Consider the following 18,486-nt stretch of genomic DNA (forward strand, 5'->3'; position numbering starts at 1 on the left):
TGGACGAACAGAATGATGAGGTCGTTGCTGCAAGAAGAATGCATCATAAGATTTCTGCGGAACTTATGATTGAATGAAAGCAAAGTTAGAGTATATGCGCGTGGACATGTACATGCACACACAACTGTAATCATGACGAATGCTTAAAGTGTCGTTTGGACTAGAACACAGATCCCGTGTGCTGCGCTCACAGTAAGTTGGCATGATGTAGAGTGGTCACGGATACTTTCATGGTAAAGATGGACCAGAGAAGGCTGGATCGTAGGTAGAAATGATCTGGACCATCAGAACTTTAAATTGGACATATCTCGCAAAATGGGAATAATTTTTCAATATATCATATGTGAGTTTGGGTGGGAGAAGCTACTTAAGCCAACCAAATTGCTACGAGGGCTTGCCCATGCCAGATTTGTAAGATTTCATTCGACGGTCAAAAGAAAGTTTTAGTTCGAATATAACCATTGGAGTTTGAGCTGTAGGAGTCGTGCCCACTGGCGAAAAGGGCTTAGAAAAGTTAGGAAAATAACGTGGTTGGGTCAAATAAGTGAGTGCCACACGGCATATAGTTAGAATGGCGTTAAGAGTATATATCTGGGGCTGGACTGGTGATTCCAGCGCTGATGAAGGGAAAACAGAAATACATGTACGATCCAAGACTTCGTGGGCGGTAATATCTGTATTTCTAAGGTGTCTGCCATCTGCAATGGTTCCACCGTATATTCTGCGATGCCATCAACATCCCCGTCGTGAATGGTGCTGAGTGATCCAGACCACTTCTATTTGGGCCTGGTTGTGAATGGTGGTATATCTATCATAACAGGTGGGTCATGCCCCAAAAGTTTCCTCTACAGAACAATTCTAAATTCTCAACTGTGGCAAGAAAATATATAAACAAATCAACAGTCCACGTTCAAATGATCAGACCGCTGCCACAACCGTTTCCCATGCTCGGAAGTTACTAGATTGAAACCCAAAATCCAATCCTCCTTTTTCTTTTGGATATACCTTACCTACATGGAGTCCCACGAGAACAACAGTCCCGATCACAAGGCCCATTTTCCCAATGTGTATCCACACGAGGAAACTGCATACAACGTTTATGCAACCACCTGCATGTTAGCGATCCTATCAAAGCATATCCCTTATCGGCATGCATCTGGAAGCACGTGTGCGGCGCATAATACCAAATCCCGGAAAAGTCCAGATGCTAGGAGTCATCGTTCAGGGCGAAAACAGAACTTAGAATACATGCCGATGCATTTCACTGTGATACTTCGCAATTTTACCCTTTCAATCCGGGTTCTCATTCAAAGATCCAAACCGTTTATAAGATCGTATCAGTTTGTATCTTGAATAGATATCTAATTATCTGAGTCCTTGATAATTTGACTCTTTTCACTGTTAAAAGAAATGGTAATCATGAACTTTATATAATCAAACGTTTTCATGCTAAATCTTTGAAAGTTTTTCAATTTTGAACATCATCATCTAAAGTGAGCCATATCACATGAACGATCTAGTTCATTGAAATGAATCCAAATCCAAATAATAAATTAACGATGCATCATATTGCAATATGTAGGGATGTATTATAACAAATTTCAAAAGATAATTCCAAAGTTTGCCTGGTTATGATCGCCATGATCCTCTATATATGGAAAGAAGGAAAGAGAGCAAACGCAAGCAAACGTAGTGAGACATGGATAACCGGGCCGGCAATGTATGTTGGGCATCGGTCATCGATGGAGTCCTGATCGAAATCTTCTCCAAGCTAGACTTTGATTCGCTGATATCGGCCGCAAGCGTGTGCCATTCGTGGCGCTGCGTGGCTCATTATCCAGAGTGCTGGGATTGTGTCCACTTCAATCATTATGAAAGATTTCTAGACAACTACATCAAAGAAACTGCAATACCTACTGATAATCGAGAGAGGACGTTCAGGGAGTCTGAATACATGATAAGGCATGTTGGAGCCGGAGCCAAGTCAATCTGTGTCCGCCGCATTGCTGATGACACAACGGTCATGATGATTGCGGACAGGTTTGGATTCTTCGATTGACTCTAAGTACCAAATGGTCAGCCCTGAGGGCTCGGGATGCAGAGATGGTGGAATGATCGGAATTGTTCATAGATTATTCTAGCAATGCAATAGTAGTCGAATGGGAACCGTTTAAAAACGAAAGTCGATGATCAGGTTTCGCTCCAAACATAACTTTTAGGACTATCAGCATCCAGAATTTGGACGATCATCCCAATCATCTCTGCATGTGGCCCCACCGGGTCATGCATTGCTTGTTATAAACGAGTCATATCTAAAACACTGAACCAATGCCAAAACTGCCCAGATAGCTGGCTTGGTTTGTATTTGAAAGTGGTTAAATAGGCTTGGCTAAGCAAGCCTGAATCATGGTGTGACCCAGTCCAATTCCAGTCCATGATTCAGGGAATTCAGCCCCAATCATCTCTCTCTCTCTCTCTCTCTCTCTCTCTCTCTCTCTCTCTCTCTCTCTCTCTCTCTCTCTCTCTATATATATATATATATATATATATATATATGAAATGGTAATATAAGGTTGACCTCATGGGAACTTCTTGTGAGGTCGAGCTGTGTGGGTCCCATAATGATGTGTCTCGGACATCAACACCGTGTATTTATGAGTCCCAGGTTATGGGATATCCTAAAAATCAGTAGTATATGGAACTTGGTGGGGCCCACCTGAATTTTGGATGTGTCTGAAACTCAGTCTGACCCCTCATCCAAGTGGGACACACACAATGGATGGGCTGGAATTGTGAACCATATCTCGGTGGGCCCAATAAATGATCATGAAGGTTTTAATGTGAGGGTAACCCCTCTCAACTGTTGTATGTGGTGTGGTCCACCTAAGTCATGGATTTGATCTGATTTTTAAGCCCGTGGCCCACCATGGAATGATGCATCTGACTGATGGGGTAGATGTTCTACACATACACACACATATATGTTTATGATTTGCATTTCTCTTTGGTATGGCGCACCAGAGTTTTGTATGGGACTGAAAGTTGGTGCTACCGTGAGAAGGAATGCATATATGTGGTGCCGGTTCTCACCAGTTCTGCTTATCGTTGGAACATTTTTAGAAATCATTTCTTGTGATATGAGCTCAAAATCTGAACCGTCCACGTACTGCAGCACCCCAGAAACCCTCTTGGCCTAACTTTCACCCTAATTCAAAACTTTGATGGGACATGGAAAAAGGAAACAGTTTCTTCTCCCTTGATTTGGGCTCACATCACAGGAGATGAGTTCTAACCAAGGTTCGAAACAAAGTTTAATTACTTGCATCCAAACAGCCACTTAAGTCAAATATGGATGCAATATTATCATGAACAAATCCGTCCACTCTTTTGTGGTGAATTTGGTGGTCCAGATTTTGTTTGTTGAACCGATGTAATTCTGCCGTTCATAGCAATAGTGATTGTTTGTACGTATCTTACAAGAATCAAAATCTATCACAAGGAACGGTGGTTTTTTTTTTTTTTTTTTTTTTTTTGGGGGGGCGCGCGTTTGGTCATCAACACCATCAAAGGGGCTTAAAGACCTAAAATTTCAATTCATTAACATGAATCATGTTGAATCCAATTGCATGCTAGATGCCCGTCAATTGAGTCAATCTCCCTTCGAGATACAGATCGAATCTCACCAGCTGCTCTTCTCAATCTAATCCGCACTTCCAAGCACCTGAAACTCATCGACGTTAAGTTCTGCAAGGCTGTCTCCGCCTCATTAATCGAAGAAATGGGTCAATCTTGTCCAAGCCTAGTGGGCCTCAATTTGGGCCATCAACGTGTAACAGAAGATATGGCAAGAGCGATCGGAAAATTCATGCCAAAACTCAAGTGGCTCAACCTCAACAATGCCACTATATCTTCTGAAGTTCTATGTAACATCCTAGACTCGTGCACTGAGCTAGACCACGTTAGCGTCAAACGGTGCCATCAACTGATCATGAACAACGAGCTCAAGAACAGGTCCAGTAGAATTGAAGAGTTCAAGTACTCCCCTCTGTTTATTTGCCGATCAGGGGCGGCTCAACATTTTTGGATGCCTTAGGCAAGTCATAAAAATAAACCTTTTTAGTTTTAAAAAATAATTAATAAATTCAAAATTAAACAAAAATTTTGCTTCTAGCGTTTTTAGAATTTAATTTATAAAAATGACGTTACAATTTAATTTTTTGAGAACTTAATTAGCAATAAAATAGGTACTTGTGGTCCTAAGTTGGAGAAGAATTTATTGGGAATGATGCTATTATTTTAAAAAGAAATGATAGAGTTAGACTGTTATTATTGATATTGCTGGTTTCTATGATTTGTTTTTTATTTTCAATTTTAAAATTGTAAACTAATTTTTAGAAGAGAGATGCTTGCGTTGTTAATTAATGCTAATTAATGTTAATGAAGGGTGCCCATGCAAAAGATACTTTAAAGAGGAAAAGGAGTTACTGGCTGGGATGGCTCCACCACGGTGTCCATGTAAAATCCACCTCAGCCATTAGCTAAGTTACCCAATGTTGCATCCACGGCTCTTAAATCAGCCCCATCAGTGGTTTAGATTGACCACACGATTAAAAACAATCTACAAAGAATGCTTACCCTGAAAATTGTTTCCCTTGGCCTCAATTGAATCATTTATGAGCTTTCATCTTAGTCATCAGGCCTAGAATCTGGTGTGCAATCCAATAGTTGGAATGGATTTCTCATGCTCATCATGGTGAGCCTGGTAACAATCAAGGGTGGACGTCTCTCCCAACTGTTTCTATTAATATGGCCCACTTGAATCACCGTATCAGCCTGATTTTTTGGTTCTGTACCCTGCACATGATTAAACATCCAATGGTTGGAGTAGATTTCGTGGTACGCATAACGGTAGGCCATGTGCAAATAAAAAGGGTGGACCTTTTGTACGGTTGGTTCCCAAAAACGTCGGACATTCCCGAGATCCGTGGGGGAGTGGATCAGTGTTACCGGGTACCAAAGGGACGCAGATTGCGTCCTACCCCCGCCCTTCTCTAGCCCCGAACGGGCAGTTCTGTGGGCGGGCCCACTGTGATGTATCGGTTTATCCACGCCGTCCATCCCCCCTCTCGGATAATTCTAAGCTATAAGCACAAAAATGAAGTAGATCCAACGCTCAATTGGACCACACCAAATAATAAGCTTGTGTTGCATTAAATGCACAGACCAGTAAATGCCAGTTGCATTAAATGTAAGGATAATCTCTGGTGTGGTCCATTGGAGCATTGGATCTGCCTCATTTTTGTTGTTATATTTTAAAATGATCTTAGAAGAGGGATGGACGGCGTGGATAAACCGATACATCACAGTGGGCTCGCCCACAGAACTGCCCGTTCGGGGCCAGATACGGGCCGGGGTAGGACGCAATCCGCGTCCGTAACAAAGCAGATGGGTGCTTAACTGACCTTGGGGCCCACAGCATCTATGCGCTCTATATCCACGCCATTCAGCAGTTTTTACACATCATTCTAGTGTATGATCTTAAAAATGAAGTAGATCCAAATTTTAAGTGGATCACAACACATAAAAGAGTAGACATTGAATACCCACCATTAAAAACTTCCCAGGGCCTATCATAATGTTTTGTACGGCCACCATGTAAACTAATTTTTAGATGTTAATATTTTGTAGGCCTTTCAATGAGTTTTATTTCAAAAAATTTAGACTTTTTCCCTTGTTCTTAATTTTAATTTTGCTATAATATAAGATCATCGTGGTTAAGAAATTTTAATTTTGCTATAATATAGAGCCTTCTTAATTAGGGGCCTTAAGCGATTGCCTCACCTTCCTAACCCTTTGAGCCGCCCCTGTTGCCGGTCAGGAGGTAGGTAATAATGGTTTGTGATGACAATCGTAAAGGTACCTCCTTCCACTATCTATTAGAGGAATATGTACGAAATGAGCAAAATACTATAGTCTGAGTTTTGCCTTTGCATGCGTGTGGAAGTGTTTAGAATTCTCATAAAACAAAAGGCAGTGTATGTCATAATCCAAAACAAATGAGTGAGCAGACATGTTTAAAATTTTCATAGAGTGAAGTTGCTTACAAGCATCCCTAACTAAAAAGTGATGAATTCATTTCTAAGTGGCAAACGAGCAGTCCTAATGCTGCATTTGGATGCCGAAACCAATTGAATGGTGACATTTAACTCCATATAGAGTGAGGAAACTGTAGTTAGCAACAAGTTATGTTTGGGAGAGTAGGCTCAAATTTGTAGAGCAGGCTCAAGTTATGATAAAGACTCACCACTCACCATCTTCGCAATGTAGATCGGACCTGAAAGGCATGCAATTGCAATGACTACTTTTGTGCCATGAATGGTAAGAAAATTCAGAAGCCCCAGCGCATTAGAGCTAGAAGGAAGGCTGACGGACCAATTTGTACAAATGGAGTCCATCAAGATATTTATATGCCATCTAAACTGGTCATATGGTGACTCCAGCAGGGATAAAGGGAAAACACAAATATCAGCTTACACAACTGATGGACAAAGCAACAGAGACATCAGAGTCGGTCCGAAGAACTTAAAGGGGATTTTGGGATTACAGACATGTTGTATCCCATGCGAGTTCGAAAGCAAATCACGTTACCATGTCCTACAACAAAATCATCATGTGACATTCCATCAATATAGTTATAACCATAAGAATCTTCAATTCAAGGCACATCTTCTGATCCAAGAGGATTTCACGTATACATGGCTGGCCCCAAAATGGGTCGCTCTTGGATTTGGCAGGCTATTGTAGCACATACCAACGTAGTTACTTGGTGGTGCTGGAAAAGCTTTCTGGACCACACTATTGTGTAACAGTTTTATTCACTCTCTCTATCCATTTTTCTAGGTTATTTAGGGCATGATCCCAAAAATAAAGTAGATCCAAATTACTCTTAGGTAGATTACATAGCAGGAAAATGATGATTGAACGCCCAACATTGAAAACTTCCTTGGCCCACTATAATATTTATTTGCCTAATCTGTTGATTAGGTCACAAGGACCTTGATGAAGGGAAAAGACAAATATCAGCTTGATCTAAAACTTTTGTATCAGCCAAAAATTTCTAATGGTGGGGTGTTCATCACCACTGTTTCAGTATCTTAGAGTATAGTACTCGGTACTCCTGATATTTGGAACTATCTCATTTTGGGGCTGATGCGGTAAAATGATCTAAAAAATTAGATAGAAAGCCCGGATAAACACATAGCATGGTGGGGGCGCCATTGAGGTTTTACACCACCACACGTTACCTTTGGTGCTGCGTCATACACTACCCTTGACTTAATTAGTGCGTGATTAATTTAAATTGTAAATTAGACTTTTCACTTTGAGGAATTTTGGGTAACAAATTAGCCCTATATCTTATTCTTATCACATTTAAACTCCCTACCTATTAATTCTCTTCAAATTTAAATTTTAATTAAAAAGAAATTGAAAAGGGATTCTGAGATCCAAACTCTCTCTCAAATCTAAATTTGAATTAAAAAAAAAAACCTAAAAATTTCTCTTATTAATTGATATTACTACGAGAAAACGGATTTGCATTTGTCACGTAATGAAGTTATTTGGCCCCACCATGATGTATTTAGTAAATCCACACCGACTACTATATGATGTGTTTATGAAATCCAGACCGATTACCAGTTGCATGAACTAATTTTAGCTATAAGTCTAAGAAAATCTCTATACTTGAATCAGATGGTCCAAATGATTGAAAAAGGGGTGATACCTACCCTCCAAACTACTTCCCTCGATATGGCCCATCTGAAGCACAGATTGTCTTGAGTAGATTTTACCTAATCATCACAATGGGCTCAATAAGAAAAATCAATAGTGGATCTCTCTCCTAGTTTCATTTGATATGGTCTATTTGAATCACAGATAAGCCTAGTTTTTAGCCTCGGATCTGGCGCATGGGATTAAACATATAATGCGATTTCACTGACCCACACACACATCATGATAAGCTAGAGTGGCAGCTTATAATTTTTATAATGTGGAAATGAAAATCTCATGGTATCGTGTAGTACTTAAAAACCTTTGTGGGCCTCATCATGATGTATGTGTTTTATCTACGCTGTCCATCCGTTTTTTTTTATATATATTTTGTTTTTTACATCATTTTAGGATTGGAACCCAAAAATGAGGTGGATCCAAATCTTTAGTGGACTGTACCATAGAAAACAGTGGTTATTGCACGCACACCATTAAAAAATAGTGCTTGGCCGAGAAGATCAACCGATATGGTAGGAGGGTTTTTGCTGATCGAGAAGAGGAATCGGCCTTCCCCGAGGTCAGATATCATGGCGGCCAAAGTTATTTCTTCCGAATAACCGTCCACCTACACTACCTCCGCATTGAAGCAGATGATGTAGTCCTTCAGTAGCTCGTCTTCTCTCTGGGTAATGGTGAAGAGATGAGTTGCCGGCTTTCTTCCATCTTTTCCAACGATGAACTGGGTGATAAAGTCTTTGCTGAGCCAGGTGAAATAATTGATGGATCTTGACTTCAGTTGCCTATACTACTTTCGTGCCGCTCCTGACAAGGTCAAGGAAATCATTACCAGAAAAAGGGGCAAAGGCTACGGATGAAAACCGTGGCTAAAGATCTATGGCTACAGTTATCCTCCGTAGCACGACCCGTAGCCACAGGTCTGAAATCTATGGCTACGGATTTCATCCGTAGTGATAGATATCAATGGCTACAAACACAATCAGTAGCCTCATTTTCTGTAGCAAAATGTACATACAGCTACGAATGATCTTTGTAGCTAAAAGTATGACTAGATTTGTAGCTATAGGACAAAGTTGGTAATGCTGCAATTGTAAGATCTCGAGCTAAGGTTAATAGCCGTAGCTATTCTCTATTTTTTTAAAAAAGAAATAATAATGTCGTCTCTTACCATTGCTAGTAGAGCTGTACACGAGCAGAGTAAGCTCGGTTACTCGCTTGACTCGACTCGAAATTACTCGACTCGACTCGACTCATCATGAGTTTGAGCTAAGCACGAGCTGATTTTTTATACTCGTTTTGATTTCGAGTAGAGTACGAGCTGGGCAGTACTCGACTCGGTACTCGACTCGGTACTTGACTCGTACTCGAGGGTATATATACCCACCCAAAAAAAAAACCCTACGCCCCCTTTTTCCTTCCAGTCATTTTCAGCAGCCCGCTTGTTCGAAAAAAAACCCCTTTCTTTCCCTCCCAGCGCCCGTCCGAAAAAACTCATTCCCTCTCTCTCTCTCTCTCTCTCTCTCTCTCTCTCTCCCCTGTTCGGCGGTGCTAGTCCATGCGGCCTGCCCGGTGCCCTTGTCCGATGTCGCAGCTCGTCCCTGCTACTCATTCATCATCCCTGCCATGCACGCATGGTGCCAGTCGTTCCTGCCGTAGCTTGCCCGGTAATGTATGGTGTTGATTTATTATTATTATTTTGTATAATTTATTAATATATGTCAAAAATTGATTTATTATTATTTTTTTGAAATATTGTGTGGTGTTGATTTATTATTATTTTTTTAGAATATTGTGTGGTGTTGATTTATTATTATTATTATTATTGTATAAATTGTTAATATATGTCAGAAATTGATATCATATATTGTTAATATATGTCAGAAATTGTTAATATATGTTAATATAGCTAATATATGTTAATATAGAAATTGTTTATATGTTAATATTGTGTATTAATATACCTAATATATGTTAATATACCTAATATACGTTAATATAAAAATTGTTAATATGTTAATATAGTTAATGTATGTTAAAATTATTAATATATGTTAATATAGCTAATATAGCTAATATATGTTAAAATTGTTAATATATGTTAATATATGTTAATATAGCTAATATATGTTAATATAGAAATTATTAATATATTAATTATTGTCCTCTACTATTTAAGTCCCATGACCTAATAGTTATTTTTTTCATGTTTCTTAATTTACTTTATAAATGACAGTTTAATTGTTACTTTGTTAGTGTTGAATGCTACCACTTTAAGATGTTTTTGGTTTTTCATTTTACATTTTGTTATTAGTTAGCTAGATGATGAATGTCAATTTCAGCCCGCTCCTTTGTTTGCATAGATATGAATTATTTGTATTATTCTACTTATAGTATAGGATAATCAGTTGTCCATTTGAGGATTTCTATGTTGCCAGACATAGATTCAGTGTGTTTTTGGATGTATAGAAATTCTCAAATTGTCCTTTTTTGGACAGTTCAGGGTTATATAGATTGTAATGTTTTCATTTATTACAATTTAAATGCATATGCCTGTTCTGATTTCGTCTCTCCTTTTTCTCTCTAGATATATTTCATGTATTTGTTTTCGTCGTCAAATGTCTACACTTTTTGTTGATGATTGACATAAGAATCAAATACAAGATTAATATATTCTGGAGAAATAAGGGGAGATGCTGCCAAAATTTCGGCGTAGCATTTAAATTGGAAAATGAAGGCATTACAATCTATCCAACCTTGAATAGATGACTGATTTAGACAGTTAAGTAAGTATGCCCGTCTAGCGGTCTAGCCATCTAGGTATAGCTGTATAACATATCGAAAACTTTATTTTATAGATGACTAGTAAAGACGAAAATCCAAATACCCATGGAATGGGTGCATCAGCCATATCTCCTCTAATCGTAGAGGGAAACACAGACACGTCAACTGCATACAAAGGGAAGAAGATGAGATCAGTAGTGTGGGATGATTTTGAAGATGTGACAGTTAACGGTGTACAGAAGATAAAGTGTAATTACTGTAAAGGGTTATACAGCAAGATTCTAGGAAGATCTGCGACACATCTAAACATACATTTGAAGATGTGTCCTAAGAGACCAAGACTCCCTCCTCCCGGCCAATAATTACTGTCATTTACGAAGTCAGAAGGAGACGACTCACAAGGCGTAGTGTCCACTCATAAGTTTGACAAAGAGAAGCTAAATGAGTGGTATGCTACATTAGTGATTCTGGAAGAAAAACCTTTCAGAATGATAGAAAGTAAAGGATTTAGGGCTTTCTGTCAATTTCTTAACCCTCGGGCCAAGAATGTCTCTCGCGTCACAGTGCAGAGAGAGTGCACGAAGATGTACACAAAGGAGAAGATGAAATTGAAAGAAGTTTTGACTTTAGTGTCCAGAATAAGTTTGACGCCTGATTTATGGATGACGTCCAATTAAAGAAAAAGATACATTTCATTAACCGCTCACTATGTCGATAAGGATTGGAAACTGTACAAGAGAATTTTGAACTTCCGCAACCTTCCTCCTTCACATACTGGTTTACTTATTTCAGATTGCATTTACAGTTGTCTAGAAGGCTGGGGCATTGAGAAAATTTTTTAGAAATAACTTTAATCAATGCTTCAGCAAATGACAGTGTTATTTCATGCTTACGTAACCAGTTCAGGGCTACAGAGAATTTATTTTTTGAAGGAAAAATATTCCAGGTCAGATATTGTGCCCATATTGTAAATTTGATTGAATAAGAAGGACTGAAAGAAATTAATAACACTATAGAGAACATAAGAGAAAGTGAAATATATAAGGGGGTGTCATCGAGACTGAGTGTATGAAATGACATCATCCAACGTTTGAAGTGCCATCTAAAAAAATGTTGAAGTTGGATATGTGTACACATTGGAACTCGACTTATGAAATGTTAGATACGGTAATGGAATTACAACTTGTATTTTCTAAATACGCGGTGTGTGACAGAATGTATTTTTGGTTGCCGAACACAGATGATTCGGCCAAAGCAAAACAAGTTCACACATTTCTTAAAGTTTTCTACGATTGCACGAAGATTTTTTCTGGGAATCAGTATCCAACCGCGAATCTGTTTCTTCTGTCTCTTTGGAAGATTAAGGATGCTCTATAGAAAAATGCCAGTGCGGGTCCAAATTTCATACGCTAGATGACAGTTGGTATGAAAACGAAGTTCGATAAATACTGGGACGAATGTCATTTGTTGATGTCCTTGGTAGTTGTTCTTGATCCTCGTTGTAATATAGGGTTGGTTAGCTTTATTTTCATAAAGCTTTATCCTATTGAAAGAGCGGCAACAGAGACATCCTAGGTTCGTCAAGCCCTTGAAGATTTGTACAAATCGTATGTTAGTACTTTACCTGTAACGGGTGTTGAAGAAAGTAGAGATGCGGATATTTCTGTACCTGGTAATCCAAATATGCTAAATAAATACATATCATACTTGGCACAAGCACAAATGGGAGTTGATACTAAAGAATCAGAACTAGAAATGTATCTCAATGAGTCAATCGTAGTACGATCCGAATTTGATGTGTTGGAATGATGGAAAATGAGGGTCAGTGAATCAAAATACCCTACATTATCTGTGATGGCACGAGACATATTATCAATACCAATTTCAACAGTGGCATCAAAATCCACATTCAGCACAGGAAGCAGGGTTGTGAGCAAGTATTGAAGCTCACTTTCACTAAATACAGTTGATGCGTTGTTTTGTACGGAAGATTGGTTGCGCCTGATATGGGGATGAGATATGAATGATAATGATGAAGAAGAGGAGATTGAGATTCGTGATGAGTCTACCTGCAGATCAGTAATTATTTTCAGTTTTTCAATTCTTTTTTATTGAAAGTTGAATGATCTCTAATATTATTTCACTGCAACTGCAAATATGAAAGTGTTGGAATGTGGTTTGGTCGTTTGGAAGACTTTGAATCTTTGATATTTATTTACATATGTCTGTTCATTTGCTTTTATTTTTGATACATTTATATTGCTTTATTTTGTTCATATATCGAGTTCAAATTATTTATCAATATTCTGATTTTTTTTTATATTAAAAATTGAGTGTAGATATGTCGTCATCTAACCCATCGACAAACATTTGGAACTACGCTTCCCTAGTCGAATCACCACCAAGGTCTGGAAAAATAAAGATTAAGTGTGGTTTGTGTAGCGCAAAGTTTGTGAACAAGACTAATTAGTTTCGATTACACTTGTCATATCGAGGTAGTGATGCAAAACCATGCCCCAATGCTCCTAAGGATGTCCAAATTCTTTTTCAAGCCTTGTTAGATTCAAATAGAAAACCTTCCACTCCATCCAAACCTTTCTGCTTCTGGATCTACTACATGAATGGAATCCACAAAAGATGCAGAGGAGGAAGCTAGATTAAAAGCTTTGGAGGAAGAACAATTCCAACTCGCCTTAAAATGCAGTATGGAAAAAGTTTCTACACTTCAGCGATATTCGAGTCAAAGATAATACGATGTTAAAGCAGGATCGAGTACGACAAACAAGAAGAAAAAGAGTAACAAATTCAAATTCCTGACTCGTCTCAGTGAATTTTATAAGGCAGTAGGTACTACAAACAATTCTTTACATAAAGAAAGTTAGAAAAATCTAGTTCAAAGTGTAAAAAGAGCACGAAGGAAATATCTCTTCGCCTTTTGACTCAGAGGTAGTGAACCAATATATATATGAAAAAATAGATAGCAGTTCCGATGGATCAGATGACCATTGCATGCACAACAAATATGATTTGGTTTTTCTTCCCTCTTCTGATTGACTATTGTTTAGATGATTGGATCTTACAATCTTGGGGATCTTTGAAGCTAGCATCCTCAATCAAACTTTAAGCATGCAGGTCCCGATGGCTTGATTGACACCAACGTTGCACCCTGCATAACATATGGAAAATCAAGAGAGATAAAAAAAAGATGATTACATATAGAAAAAAACCAATATATAGATCAGCCCAACGCAAAACCTCCATCCTTCTATCAAGAATTCAACTCAACAAACATCGAAATACTATCAAACAGATCCCAAACCAATTTCCAAACGAACCCAACTTCAATTAAATCAAATCATCAATGAAAACAGGGAATTTTGCATGAAAAATCATTAAAAAAAATGAACATTTTCTATAGAAATTCAAATAAAACAAACCCAGCAGATGAAAATAAGTGGCATCTAACAAAAATCCAATTCACTAATTAAAAAATAACACCAGATTCCCCATTGAAATCATAATTTTCTATATTTGTATTGAGAAAGGAGGCACAACAAATCAATCATTTGAAGCAATTTATGTTGAAAATCCATGTTGTACATCCAAATACCTGTTTTGGGCATATTGAGCAGGAATAAAAATAAATAAATGAACAAACAAAAGAAGAAGCATTTATCCTCAAGTACATATGCATATGTGAACACCTAAGAAGCAGGATTCTGAAATGTGAACAGGAGCAGGGCCTTGTCTAAAAAGGGTCCTGCAATAAATCCCTGACATCTACAACAATGTTCATCATAGTGATACTAAATAATGAAAATCGTCTCTGTGGCTTTTCATTTCCAATGATAATGTACATTAACAAGGCCCCATGGCACAAAACGCAGGCTAAAGGCTAACAAAATGAAAGGAGCTCTGCAAAGCCCACATTTGCATGCAAGGCAGCTCATGCACACGACATTGTGTCTCAAGACTCTCAACAGAGTGTACAGGTGCAATATCCAAACTGTCTCAAGTGGGTTTGACCATGTAGATGCTTTTGCATGAAAACAAATCTGGTTCAATCAATAGGTGGACCACAGTTTTCAAAGCAGTTGGATATAGCAAAAAAAAGCTTCACGAGGAGGACCAACCTGATTCTTAGGCAAGAACATCTACAGTGGTAGTGCTCTAATGAATTGATTGGATCTCATCCCACACTGGCAAATGCATGCATGCACATGAGCTACCTTGTACACACATGTAGGCTTAGCAAAGCGCAATTAAAACCGTCTCAGATCCATGTAGGCTTAGCATGCACATGAGCTACCTTGTACACACACTCGTCTCAGATCCGTGTCTAAGCTTCTAAAACCGTCTTTTTCTAATTGAATACATGTGAAACTAATTCAAAACAGGGAAGAATGCAAACCAACAAAATTAAAACTGGTTTCCACATATTAATTTTTCTTTTTTTTAAAAAAAAAAACGAACAAAGAAAATGCTCCATACCATGCCTGCCCTTGTCGTTGGAAATGCATCAGATTTCGATTCCAGCTTCATACGAGCCATCTTTCAACAAGTCCAACAATCAAAACAGAAATTGAAAGCTTTCAAACAGAACCCGAACTTAAGCCAAAACAACACCTAGTCCCCAAGAATCTACCCTCAAGAGGAGACCTCCAAATTCAAATATTCCATACAATTTCAAAGCAAGAGCTACAAATTTCAGCTGTAAAATCACTATAAATTCCAAAACCTAGTTCTATAACCACCCCAAATGCTTCTGCTCCAAACCCACAAATTTCAATTTAAAAACTGCCTGGCGAATTTCGCCAACTCCAACCACCCCAAATGGAACAAACCCACTTCCAACCCAATATTCTCAGCCTAGAAACCCAAATACACAACAGCCAATCTCAGCACCAAACCATCCTCAGAACCCTTGAAAAGAAAAAAACAGAAGAACAAAGTATAGCATATGCCCTACAGATTTCTGCCCCAAAAAGCCCTTAAGAAACCCAAATTTAGGACATACCCCACAAACCTCTGCCCAAAACACCTGCTTTTTTAAATGTAGCAAATAACTCACAGATTGTATGTAGACCATAACCCATGCACTTAGCAAGTTAGAAGTTATTCACTGGGTGAACCATAACCTATGAACACAAACAACAAATATGATAAAAGCATTTCCCACATTTTGTTGGCATTACTGTCTTCTCAAGCTCTCATTTCCCATGAGTTTTGGAGCATAGACAATAGCTTTTCATGCAATTGGGAAAACTAAATGAGGGAACTGGAAATGAGGCTACAATTGCAGACTAATAGGAAAGAAAGATATCCTACCAAAGCTGCAAACGAATTGTCTGATCTTCAAGGTACAGTCTTCGACAGGAAATCAATGTCTATTGTAGCCTGCAGTTCATAGAGCAAAGTCGCAAAGTATAAATTCTGAGTTCCCTGGTTTCACTATACGAAACAGTGTGGTCGAGAATAGAATCTGTATACAATGCTAGAAACACTCGACAAAAACCAATGTGGTTGATCCTCAGGCCAAGTCGCAAAGCTCAAGATCTTGATTGGAACTAAAAGCATGGCCAGTGACTAGAAATAAGTAACATGGCAGTTTTTAAAAGGAAACATAAGGATAATTGGAGGCAAACAAACTTTGAACGCCAGGATACGGGGAGCAGGAAACCACTGTTCAGTGAGCTCCTTTGCCAATGTTTTGCAAGCAGCTGAAGTGGCTGCACTTCTTCCTTCCTGAGCAGCTAGTTCAGCACCCTAGAAATTATATCCAAAGAAATTAGTATGTCGAATAACATGGATGAATACAACTGTCAGGCAAAAAGTTCTACAACTATAGAGGCAAATGTATGAGGAAATAAATAGCAAATTCAACTTGCGCAACACGTGCATACATGATTGAAGGCCTGCATGTATGCTCAATGGAAGCGAAGTCATTGGGCAATGTCCCAATATATAACTCCCCAGCATGCATAGCATCCAAATTACTTGGTACATTTATTTCAACTGGTACAATGCAACTCCCAAGGGACTCAAGAAGCAATATTAAAATTTGCATGTTATTTATATGAGTTTCAGTAGATAAAAGAATAACAATTGTATTGGGCTTATGATATTCGGACCTTTCCACTACAGGAAATTACACTTTTACTGACGAATTTTTTCGTCAATAAAACATGATTTTTCGTCGACGAAAATTATTGTATGTTGATGAAACTTTTAGCTACGAAATGTTTCGTAGGTAAAAAGACTTTTAGCTATCACCTACGAAATTTTCGTAGGTAAAAACGTGTACCTATGACCTTTCATGAGGGAAAATGTTGATGAAACTTTTAGCTATAAAATTTTTCTATAAAATTTTTTGTAGGTAAAAAGACTTTTAGCTAGTAAGACTTTTCGTAGGTAAAAATGTGATTGAAACTTTTACCTACGAAACATTTCGTCGGTAAAAGACTTTTTTTTTTTTTTTCAAAATTCAGGCAAAAATCCCTAATATATACATGTTACAATATATTTCATCATACTTATATTCACATCTATCCAAACACAAACCACATCCATACATACATAAACAATCTTATCCACATTACATTCAACCACGTACAAATACATATAAGTTTAATATTCATATATAAAATAAATCATAAATAGAATACAAAAAATCATAAAGGTTATAAGTTATAGGTTTAGGTTATAGGTTATAGGTTTAGGTTTAGGTTTAGGTTTGAGTTATAGGTTATAGGTTAGGTATAGTTTGTAAGTTGTAGGTTGTAGGTTATAGGTTTAGGTTTATGTTATATGTTATAGGTTTAGGTTTAGGTTATGATTATAGGTTTATGTTTAGGTTTAGGTTATATAGGTTATAGGATTAGGTTATAGGTTATATGTTTAGGTTTATGTGATATGTTATGGGTTTAGTTTTAAGTTATAGGTTTAGGTTTAGGTTTAGGTTATAGGTTTAGGGATTTGAGAATATGTTTAAGTTTAGGAATTCGGGTTCGGGTTCGGGTTATGGTTATAGGTTTGGGTTTAGGTGTAAGTTTAAGTTAAATGAATTAAGTTTAGGTTTAGGTTATAGTGTATGTTATAGGTTTAGGTTTAGGTTTAAGTTTAGGTTTAAGTTTAGGTTACAGGTTTAGGTTAAGGTTATAGGTTATAGGTTTATGTTTAGCTTATAGGTTATGGGTTTAGGGTTTAGGTTTAGGTTTAGGAATTTGAGAATAGGTTTAGGTTTAGGTTTAGGAATTTGGGTTCGAGTTTGGGTTTAGGTTTAGGGATTTGAGAATAGGTTTAGGTTTAGGAATTCGGGTTCGAGTTCGGGTTTAGGTTTAGGGATTTGAGAATAGGTTTAGGTTTAGGTTATAGGCTATATGTTATGGTGTAGATTATAGGTTATAGGTTTAGGTTTAAGTTTAGGTTTAGGTTATAACTTATAGGTTTAGGTTTAGATTTACGTTATAGGTTTAGGTTTAGGTTATAGGTTTGGGTTATAGGTTATAGGTTTAGGTTTAGGTTTAGGTTATAGGTTTGGGTTATAGGTTATAGGTTTAGGTTTAAGTTATAGGTTTAGGGATTTGAGAATAGGTTTAGGTTTAGGTTTAGGAATTCGGGTTCGGGTTCGGGTTAGGGTTAGGGTTATAGGTTTGGGTTTAGGTGTAGGTTTAAGTTAAGTGAATTAAGTTTAGGTTTAGGTTATAGGTTTAGGTTTAGATTTAGGTTACAGGTTATAGGTTCAAGTTATAGGTTTAGGTTTAGGTTATAGGTTATAGGTCTAGGTTTAGGTCTAAGTTTAAGTTATAGGTTTAAGAATTTGAGAATAGGTTTAGGTTTAAGTTTAGGAATTCGGGTTCGGGTTCGGGATAGGGTTATAGGTTTGGGTTTAGGTGTAGGTTTAAGTTAAGTGAATTA

General features: G+C 37.7%; 1 protein-coding gene across 1 annotated transcript; it reads left to right on the forward strand.

Annotated features, from left to right (window-relative positions):
* Positions 1 to 1,699: 1,699 nt before the first annotated feature.
* On the forward strand, positions 1,700 to 4,099 carry LOC131239048 (F-box protein SKIP1-like). The gene is made up of 2 exons (XM_058236610.1): positions 1,700 to 2,040; positions 3,634 to 4,099. The coding sequence occupies exons 1-2, from the start codon at positions 1,700 to 1,702 to the stop codon at positions 4,091 to 4,093; spliced, it is 801 nt and encodes a 266-aa protein (XP_058092593.1). The 3' UTR covers positions 4,094 to 4,099.
* The last annotated feature ends 14,387 nt before the right edge of the window (positions 4,100 to 18,486 follow it).

This window comes from Magnolia sinica, chromosome 3 (assembly GCF_029962835.1).
Source record: "Magnolia sinica isolate HGM2019 chromosome 3, MsV1, whole genome shotgun sequence".
Classification (NCBI taxonomy): domain Eukaryota; kingdom Viridiplantae; phylum Streptophyta; class Magnoliopsida; order Magnoliales; family Magnoliaceae; genus Magnolia; species Magnolia sinica.

Excerpts from the sequence above, each read along its gene's own strand:
- LOC131239048 (XM_058236610.1), top strand. The coding sequence starts at position 1,700 with ATGGATAACCGGGCCGGCAATGTATGTTGGGCATCGGTCATCGATGGA. Across the intron at positions 2,041-3,633 it reads GTCATGATGATTGCGGACAG|ATGCCCGTCAATTGAGTCAA; the intron begins GTTTGGATTCTT and ends ATTGCATGCTAG.